Source organism: Mytilus trossulus, chromosome 14, assembly GCF_036588685.1.
Source record: "Mytilus trossulus isolate FHL-02 chromosome 14, PNRI_Mtr1.1.1.hap1, whole genome shotgun sequence".
Taxonomy (NCBI): Eukaryota; Metazoa; Mollusca; class Bivalvia; order Mytilida; family Mytilidae; genus Mytilus; species Mytilus trossulus.
The window spans coordinates 8159639-8170956 of NC_086386.1; the positions used below are offsets into that span (position 1 = coordinate 8159639).

The 11318-nt window shown below is 32.5% G+C and overlaps 1 protein-coding gene across 1 annotated transcript; it reads left to right on the plus strand.

Annotated features, from left to right (window-relative positions):
* The first annotated feature begins 4474 nt into the window (after positions 1-4474).
* LOC134697445 (uncharacterized) lies at positions 4475-9785 on the plus strand. The gene is made up of 8 exons (XM_063559723.1): positions 4475-4651; positions 5024-5189; positions 5881-5984; positions 6928-7059; positions 7370-7546; positions 8570-8679; positions 9421-9532; positions 9781-9785. The coding sequence occupies exons 1-8, from the start codon at positions 4600-4602 to the stop codon at positions 9783-9785; spliced, it is 858 nt and encodes a 285-aa protein (XP_063415793.1). The 5' UTR covers positions 4475-4599.
* Positions 9786-11318: the final 1533 nt, after the last annotated feature.

The following is an 11318-nucleotide window of genomic DNA, read 5'->3' on the forward strand; positions in this document are numbered from 1 at the left end:
CAGATAATGAATGAAAAATCTAGTAAATTAAAAAAATAGGCACTTCTTCTTTTTTATACTATTATTAAAAGCTTTCCTTGCTTATTCACAAGGACATATAATATCCTCCATGCTATTCCCATCTGAGTTTCTATTCATACATACATGTAGTCTATTGCTGCTCCAAATAGTCTTCTTTTTTCTGTTTCTTGAGAAGTATTTGTTTTACCTGTTCAGTCACTATAAAGTGTTACAATTTTTATTTAAACGCAACACATAAATAGTGACCAAAAAGGTTCAGCTATTACATGAGAGAAGCTAGAAAAAAGTAAAATGTATACATTTTAAACATTTTTGTAGGACCATGAAAATACCTTTGGGGTATATAGATAGATATGCATAGATAGACCATAGAACAAATAAGCAAACAAATTCAAAGGAGATGTACATTAACATGTAAGATAAATCATGAAAAAAGAGCCATGGCCAGAGGCCCCAAACTTGACAGCATTTGGTGTTGAAAAGGTAAACTGTTTGCATTGACAATACATATAGCCTTTGTTAGACCCAGGTCGCCTTTCTCTAAATCAGCTATATTAAAGGTAACCACATATTTCTGGGCCAGGTTGAAAAATAAATGAAAATGATTTTGAAAAAGCAAATAGAAATACACCAAATTTGGGAGACATCTATTAAAATGTTTGAAATAATAAAAAAAGTTGACACGAACTAAGCTTTTTCAGATAATATACAGACTATTGCAGTCAGCCTATAAAAGACTCTTTGCCTCCTGAAATGTTTGCTTATACACTGTGCTGTCCTATAATGATTTAAAATCAGTGTGATAGTTTTCATGAAGAACACTGAGGGTACAGGTATTATGACAAGATAAATGTTGTGCTACATGTATCTACCCAAATTAGTAAAAATATAAAAATTCTTGACTTCTAAAACCAGTGATTGATCTCCTGATTTATATCTTATCACTCTATGCAGATGCTGTGTGAAAGAAAAAAGACTTAACAAGTTAACAGTATGCTTGAGCTTCTATCCATTGAGTTGATGTATTATCAATTATTTTGCTTTATACCCCTTATTGCTACAATATGTATATGTCCACCATTACAAACTGTACATGTAAATGTACATCACAAATATTCCAAGTAAAATTTTGAAGTTTTAATAAAAAACATATGATGCCACAATGGAAAAGTAATTGCTGTATGACATTTATGGTTTAAGAAAGGATATATTCTCAGGCCAGCTGGAACAATGAGGGGGAGGGGCGACTTCTCCAGTCATGCTTCGGTGATTCCCTACATAATAAACCAAATTATGGCAAATAGTAATGTTCATCACGAAAAAATATACTAAGTGTAAGACCTGATGATGTGAATAAATTGAAAGGAGATGGAAATCTGACATATCAAATGAAGTTTTCAGTGCTTTTGATATATCACTGGGCAATCTGATGAGTTGGGCCTTTTTTGACTGATTTTTATAGTTCGTTCTCATGTTGTAACTTATACTGTTATACATGTACCACTGTCCAAGGTTAGGGGAGGATCAGAATCCCAATAACATGTTTTACCCTGCCACATTATTTATGTATGTGTCTGTCCTAAGTCAGGAGCCTATAATTCAGTGGTTGTCTTTTGTTTATATGTTACATATTTGTTTTTCGTTCATTTTATTTCATTTATAAATAAGGCCGTTGGTTTTCTGGTTTGAATTGTTTTACATGTCATATCAGGGCCTTTTATATTGATCATCTTTGACCTATAGTTATTCATGTCTGTGTCATTTTGGTCTCTTGTAGACAGTTGTCTCATTGTCAATCATTATATAACCACATCTTCTTTTTTATAATTACTCACGGCTGATCATATAAGGCACAAAATGTGCACCTGAATATCTTGTTTTGTAACCCCCATTGACATAATGGTTACATTGGTTACACTCATACAAACTACATGTATCATAAATCATTCACAATTTACCCAGTCCATTTGTAACTTTCCTTCACCTAATGGTTACATTGGTTACACACATGCAAACAACCTTTTTAGAGTTCACTGTGTTACAAGTTTTTTGGGTTTGAAGGATCGTATAAATAATTGCCTTGAGGGTCATTCACGACTCATTGTCAAATATAGAGCTGTAAACATGGTAAAAAGCTAAATTATATAATTTGCAACAACTGACACTATAGTATCCTATAGTGCACTGAAACCCTTGCAAATAACAATACCGTGGTGCTTGGTGTAGGCTTCTTTGCACATCAGAAACCATATTGCTCACCTTGTAATTTTGTATCCTTCTCAGTATCGTCGAGTTTGTTTATTTACACCAGAAATCAATGAAGCGATGAATGCTGGAAACGAAATTACATCTTCAGTAAATTCCGTTATTTTAATAATTTCTAAACAATATGTCCAAGCAATGAAAAATAGATGATACGTTTTGTGTATTTACATTTTAAAATCTTATCTAACGAAGAAATCAAACACAAAAGTATCTCAATCATTTAACCGTTTTAATACGCAGTGTAAAGTGTAAATTATACGCATTACTGTTCTATTTTTAGAGAATAGCAATAATACATAAATGTACAGTTTCTTGCAAAAATAGCAACACAATTTCAAGATTAAATCTTCACATTGTCACATGATTATATAATCTGCACGAAATTGACAGTTTGTCGTGAGTTATCATCATCACTAATCACTATAGCAAATGAACACTTTATCATAATATGTACCTATAACCTAGTATCATGATTTCTAACCGACCCCACTTACGGACGCGTTGAACATATAATGGCCTTTTATGCATGCCACTCATTAATAGCCAATCAGAGGTTAAACAGACCTTCATTTCCCAAAAAATCATTCCGGAAACAGCCGCGAAGCTGTATTTATAACCAATGAAATAACAGAAATACCGTTAACAGATTAACCCGAACCTGACGTTTAGCCTCTGACTAATTACGACCGTATGACCATGGTCATACGGTAACCAGGTGATATCTAACAGTGATGTTGTTTTGGTAAACATGACCAGGGACTATCTTGAGTTTAGTTTAAACCTATTTTATTTGTTAAATCTTTAAGCAAAAATGAATGAATGAGACGAAGGCAAAACAATTCCCTACTGGTACAAGGCTTACAATCTTTACAACATTAAGCGCAAAACATTCAGAAAAAATATTGTCAGATACAGTTGAGGTAATCATAGTATATAATCTTTAAATATATGTTGTTCTATGAAATGTGCTATGAAGTTATTTTGATGCTTATAACCATAAAGGAAAATATGACTTTAACGCTGCCAGGTTAAACCTGCAAGTCCCATGTCCGGATAAAAGGGGATGCATAGTCATAAAACCCCAATATTGCTAAAGCGCAAATGTCTTATGTAAAAAGCGCAAATGTCTTTTTTTAAAAAGCGCAAATGTCCTATGATTTGAAGCGCAGGTGTCCAAATAAAAAAGCGCAAATGTCCTATGAAAAAGCGCAAATGTCCCGTGCCGATTTAAAAGAACTAGGAGGAAGCAAAGCTTGAAAATCATATTATTCAGCCTGTGATGATGACTTAGACTTTAATGTTGATGATGGTCAATGTCAGTATCAGAAGCACTTTTTGAAGTACTCATAATGTGTTTAACCTTTTAGATTTTTTTTAAACAGAAGTTCTATAATACACGTCCCTGGAGATACAAACGGGTCTTTCCTTAAATTATGTGTGCATATAAAGTTGTTGCCAGTATATTGTTGGGCAATAAATATTCCTTATAAATACCTTAATAATAATGTTCCAGTTTTGCATTTAAATGGAAAAAATAGTTGAATTTTAAGGGACAGTACAGTGAATTGGAAATGTCACGGATTTTTGTAAAACTTTTCCATTAGATTTAAGCTTGTTAAACTATAATTTGAAATAGATAAATAAATGGTGCATATTATCTCATTTATTTTCTGAAATATTTTAAATTGAATTCGTTCATAAAAGTTGAACATTTGTATAGAAAGCACTTACAATTGGCGAAAACGTTCTTATTTGTCTTGATATCATTAAATCTCCAATTTCAAGTTAAAAAAATATCAAATAAAAAGAAAAACAATTGAGAGATAAATTGTCAAGTATTTTAAAGAATAAATACAGTTAAGAATTTTTTTTAGCAAATGTTACCTACCTACGTCAGCCTATAGCGTTGTGTGCAAAAATTAGTACGACTTTTACGTCCCATCATCAATTTTGAATATAAAAATGTATCTATCAGTTTCCGGAAATACTAACACTATTTATTATAAAACTATCGGAGTCACTTGCTAGAACAATCAAATAAAAAAGTAATAAGAAAAAATAAATTTCAATATGTGACCTCTGCAGTAACCAATTAATTGATAAGTTTTTAACACTTTAAAAGTTTTACGTACTATAAAATTAATAAAGTTTATAACACTTTGTTTTGGCATACCACGATTTAGAACTCGTTAACAACAAAATAATATTAGGCACAAATGTTAAGACATAACAAAATATAGCAGCAAGGAACATGAATATTTATTTATTGGAACTATTAACATTCATTACACGTGCAAGATAACAGCAAGGAACATGAAGATTTATTTATTGGAGCTATTAACATTCATTACATGTGTAAAAGCTGGTGAGAATGTACTATATTTCATCTTACTGAATGTAAATATACTTCATTAACAATAACTGGTTTTAATCTCTTAGACTACTCCATTTACGTATCGCTTTTATAATATTTCTGTAACATTCTTTGAATCGGTTCGTCCATTCTAATCTCAACAAATTAAGAATGGACTGACCCCCTTTTTTTTTTTAATAAATTGTATTTGTAATAAATATTGAAACTTCGGGGTGCCTCGTGCACACAAGACGCCATTTTGTTTTTGCATGGCACTCAAAGGCTTTATACATTCTATTGTCGTCTATATCTGAAATAAACTGTCCTATGTAACAGTGTCAGTCTGTACTGATGATAACTAAGATATTGACTTATATTCTTCAGGATGTGATTATCCATACGCCTTACAAAATAGTTCCTGGTACGATAATGAAAGAGGACTTCTAACTTTTACCAGCGATGAAATGTCAGGATATGTCGTCCAATCATATTCAAGTAGCGTGACCGACTGGGCGTGTCACAGTGTTATCAATGATTACATTATTTCAAAGTAAGTCTTTGTAACAAAAATCTAAAAACACATCTAATGTGTAGAACAAATTTCTCCAGGGATAAAACATATCTCGAACATACATGAAGCAGTACGGCTAGAATAAGAGTGTTGTTAATCCACGAACCCCTGATTCTTGCACTCAATACTAATTTGTATTCCATATTTGCATAGAATTGAGCGTTCCAAAACCCTTCTATTACATATGTGTTGACTCTGTGAAAAAAGGAAAATCTCAAACAACAAAAACCGCAGTATTTGATAACCATGGTTGACTATGACAGTTATCAAAATTGTTAAAAAAAAGCAGTCTTCTCATGTAAAGTACTGTCTCCTAGGAGAAAAAAATGTAATTGTGAAGAAAACAAGCAAAATACCCAAGATCAGTTGTCAACTAACTGTATTGCTTTTTTTGAAAGTATTCTTACTTTGTCTGTATCCTTTAAACGTAATGTTCAGGTTTATTCTTCGTGATTTGCAATTACAAAAAAGTGAGTAACAGAGGACTCCGGACATCTGCTAGCTGTTATCAATCACTAAAATTGTAAAAATGTCTATTACATTTCCTAAAAGTATGACTTCCAAAACATACAGATGCTACTTATGTATCGCAATACACGTGTCTTTTTTGAAGTGTGTAATATCATCCACGAATATATCTAGTCGTTATCTTTATTATGACTTTTTTCAGAGGAAAAACAACAGTGAACTTGTTTGGCAGTAACCAGGACGTATATGTATGTATGAAAATGACAACAATAACAGAATCTTCATTCTCTTATTACGTGATGTCAGGTAAATGTCAACTCATCAACTAACGCGGAATTCATCTGAGATCACAAATAACGAAGCAGAAATAGTAAAATCACAAAAATAACAAAAATACTGAACTCGAAGGAATATTCAAAACGAAAAGTATCTAATGAAATGTCTAAATAAAAAAGCTCAAACACATCAAACGAATGGATAGCAGCTGTCAAATACCTGACTTGGTACATGCATATTCTTATGTAGGAAATGGTGGATTCAACCTGGTTTTAAAGCTAGCTAAACATCTTACTTGTATGACAGTCGCATCAATTTCTATCATATTAATAACGATGTGTGAACAAAACAAACACAATGCGGTATGGGATTTGCTGATTGTTGAATGCCTTACGGTTCCCTTACCCCTCATCAAGATATTTATCATAAAAAATCCTAGCCTAACAGAAATGATGAACGTATCACATTTTTACCACAAAACTGTTATGATATTGAATTCCAAGATTTAGAAACCCTAATCGTAATAGTACAGAGAAAGTGGGGTGCAATCTTATGTGTATTTCTTTAATTTGCTTTTATCGCGCCACACTTTCAAATGAATACGCCGATAGAAACAAAACACAGCATTTTTGAAGGGGTGAATTTACAAGAGGGCCTACATACTTATTTATAGAATTGTCTTGCTGATCTTTATTACAATTTAATGTTTCGCGCCTCTGTATCTTTTATAGTTTTCAAGATACAAATGTAAGAGGCAAAAATGAAAAAGAAAAAAAGAGTAAAATTTGTCATACCTATGTCAATCCTATATGCCATACAATTAAGAAAAAGGTTTCGACGGTACGGTCGAGACAAAATTTAAGTTCATTGCGCTTCATGTAAATCTAAAACATTAAAAGACAATGAATAGAAAGGAGCGAATCTGCAATTGTATAAGCAGTACACTTACGTCTACACCCATTCTTCCTTTCAGATAAAGAGGCGAATGCTAACAATGAGCGTGTATACATTATAACTTCTGGAACAGTGGTCAGTAATGTTAACAGTATATGTCAGACAAGTTCATCACTGGGCGACGAAGAGTACAATGTCCTGGTAAAACAAGGTTAGTAACACATATTCTAAACTTTATATCGATATATTGAGGACTCGTTACCATTTATATAATATATCAACTTGTCCAAGCGAATTAGTCTGAAGAAAACACTTCAGGAAAAAAATCAACTATATTGTATTTCCGTTATCACACGAAGATTGATATTTCAATTGATACATTTAAAATGCTTTTAGAATCAAGAACCAATACATGGCTATGGATGCAGTTTTATCTATGAAAAGAAACATGATGATTCTAAGACTCAACTCTAAGAGCTAAGTTGTTATAAAATGTCTATATTTCTTACTTTATTTTGAAGGATATGAACAAGAAGCCAAACAATGGTGTCCCTCGGTATTACTGGGAAACTTCTATTACACATACGATAATGGTACTGGAGCATCTTGTGGAACCGGATCAGAATGGGATGTGTGTACGAACAGAACGACGATGACGTTCAATTACACTCAGTGTGCTACAATAATAGCCTACTCTGGTAACTATCAAACAGCAACTATTAAATTGCAGTCACTTTGTCTGTTAATCCGTACATTTGCCCAACAAAAACTTTTGTCGAACTTTCCTCAGAAGCTACTTTACTATCCTATTCGGTCGTATTTGGTCAACTGGTTGACAGTGCCGAGTTGTAACGTATTCACAAGCATGTTTTAGCTATAGAAATCGAAGACAAACAACTGTCACTGTTCACAAACCACGACACACAAAACTATAGACTGAGCCCCCCTTCCCCCTAAAATTTCGTAAGTGATCTCATGCGCTCTTAACGGGTAAGCAGAAACTACTTCACCCGTCGTGTTGCTCATGTACGTCAGTCCATATCTGGTGATAATTCTAATTCTGTAAGTCACAATCGGGTAATCTTTGAAACAGCTTTTCAATAATGGTCAACCAATTCTCGAAAGCCTGATGATTTCAACTTTATCTCTTGGTTCTCTTTGTTTACTAGCTTCTCTGTGCATTTGTGAGCAGCTATCCTCTATCAAGGAATCCATGATTTGAAATTCTACATGTAGCCTTGCAATATCGTCTCAATGTTGAGATCTATACCCCGATTTCGGAAGCTGCTTTAATGGTTCTTCATAACAATGGAATGGTCGAAATTTGAAAATTCAAAAAAAATAAAGAAATTGTCACACTTTTCTTTGAAAATTCTGAACATACTAACTTAATATTGTTAAGCATAACAGCAATGAGTGCATGTCAGACTTGAAATCAATGTACGCAGATGAAATATACTCTTCATTATAAAAAAATAGCTCTGATACCTTATGATATAGCTTCAATAAACTACTGAACAGTACTATTATGCTTCCCACGTTCGACAACTTTCGACTTGTCGTGTAAAGCACATCTTGTTCCAGAAGATAATAGTGAATTTACATATGATATATGGGCTATCTTTGCTTCTCATAAACTGCATATTCTTTGACTATGATATAAAAGTTGCGTACACTATTATATTTTCTACTGAGCAATAATGGCTTCAATATGTTTTCAGATGCTGAAGTGTTCTGTGTGGCATCAGTGGCATCATCGAATGTAATTTATCTAACAGTGTTCAACAATGGTGTTGTTGATTCTGTCAACTTTTACAGATTTACATGCATGGTAGGTAATCAACTTCAAACAAGCATAATGTTGTTAACAAATTAAATTGGTATACAAATACAGTTAAGCACTATTGATAGATAATATAATTTTTGATGTTACACGTCTTCTGATTGGCTGACGTTATTTTGTTGCCAGCCCATAAACATAATTTAGTCATGTGATCGTGACGTCATCAACATTTCTTTCATGGTTTTCTACGGTCAAGGAAATTCTTGCTACGGTTTAAAATGGAATTTAGAATTAAATTATAAGAAATGACTGTAATATTTTTTCTCTCTATTCGAAATAACATAAAAAATGTGGTGCATACTGTTAGATAACCCGCTACGCCCGTTATTCAGTGTGCACCAAATTTTGTAAGTTATTTCTCCATAGACAGAAAAAAGTATTACATTCATTCCTTAATGAATAGATAAAGCAGATATCTTATACAACAGCCACTTTTAGATATATCTTGAGAGACTCGTATAAATAATGAACTTATTAACACGTTTAATGTCTTTAACGGAATAACAATACAAATAAATAAACAAAGTTACAAACCGAAACAAATACCAATGTAACAAACACTCAAAGAAACAAACGAAACAGTACCTTCCTTATAAATCAAGTTCTACAGTTTCACTTGAAATTCAAACATTTAAACTATTCAAATTGTAATGATAATTCCGTTAACTATAATATTGAGGGAACCAAGTGAAGCACACGTAAATTACGTAACTTGTTTTTATATTGCAGACAATATCAACATCCGGGTTATCTGTGAGTCTACAGAAAGGTAAATGCGACAAAGGGCAGAGTCCCACCATAAGGCCTACTGGTGGAGCACTCGCAACTCTGACGCCATATTGTGAGTTTGGTTTCTATTATTATTTTATGATATAAGATTTCCGTTTTCTTGTTGCATCCATTTGGTTCATTGTGTCTTGTTTCATCCAGTTAATGCCGGATATTATACAGTTGCCGAAATCTATTCGATTTTAACAATGTTCAAACATATACTTTACATGGATGAACATTCGAAATACATATGACTAAAACACACCATTACCTCAAACCGAATTTTGAATTTAATATTTGCATGTTTAATTTTTTCAGTTTGAAGAAATACTTTAAACTGTGATGTAATCTTCAGATATTATAATGATAAGTAGCTGAAGTCTTGTAGCCAATGAAATAACTATACACAACTATTCAAATGACGAAAATAAGAACAATTACAGGTCGAAGTACGGCATTCAACATTCTCTGAATTAAATGCACCGACTTTAAATTTAAACAATTAAACGAATAAACTAAAGATCCAATGATGTATACAAAAATCAAACATCATGGACATAACACAACGACAACCTCTGAATTACAGGCTTCTGACTTAGTACAATCACCTCGAGAATGTGGCAAGGTAACATATATTTGAGAGCACTTAACCTCACAATTGTGTACCAGAAACAACATAATAGTAAACTGTAGGAATTGATTCAAATGTTTATATTTAATAGATAAGTACAAAGCCCAAAATAAAACTATCGACATAAAGCAATTATAGACAAAATCAACAATATACTCGCAGTTATTGTTAGCTAGTTAAAGCCAGGTGCTGTAAAATTAACAAATCATAGGTTTCCAGATTAAAGTATTATTCTACAAACACGAAGCTGCGAAACTGTACATTTATGTGATATTTCAAAGTTGGTTCTAGTATGAAATTGATATACGGAAGTTAGAACTACTGTTTCAGTGGTAAAAACACAGTGTTGCCTATTTGTCTAAAAACGTTATGTTTATTATATTTGTCTCTAATACATTTGTATATACAATTGTACATGATGTGTTGTTTTTTTTCTCTGGTAATCTTAAACTTACATTTCAATTTCTCAAAAACACATAAATAAAGGCAACAGTAGTATACCGCTGTTCAAAAACTCATAAATCCATGGACAAAAAACAAAATCGGGGTAACAAACTAAAACCGAGGGAAACGCATTAAATATCAGAGGAGAACAACGACACAACACCGAAACGCAACACACACAGAAACGGACCAAGCATCAGACAAAACACCACGAGAATAACAAATATAACATGAAAACCAAATACATGAATTTGGGATAGACAAGTACCGTGCTACGTCTTATCTCAAAAATAAGACGTTGCACGGTACTTGAACCATAAATAAAACATGGGAAATCTCCTTCTAAATTGGCATTTTTATTTATTCCTGCAATATTCTTAAACATAAAATTGTATTAATTGGAAAAAATGAAACATTTTTATCAGTTACTAACATGCTAATGCAAGTACTATTTATAGTGTTTTCCCTTCTACCATGTTATGTCCCTACAATGTATTGATAACATTCCCATTACTATATTACAGATACATGTCGTAAGTATGTTAGTTTAATGGTGTTTTTTTAATGGAACGGTTTATAAATGGTCTCTGTTGTATTAGAAATTTTAACGCGATTTAAATGGCAATTAACCTAACTTTGAAAAGAAAGTCAATTGAAGTTTTACATTAAAACTCTGACCTGCATATGTTCTACACTAACTGGGAATGTATGAAAACCTAATTATGCCCAAGTAACCCCTCTCGTACTATTTCAAGTTTATATAGACTACTATCAAATTTCT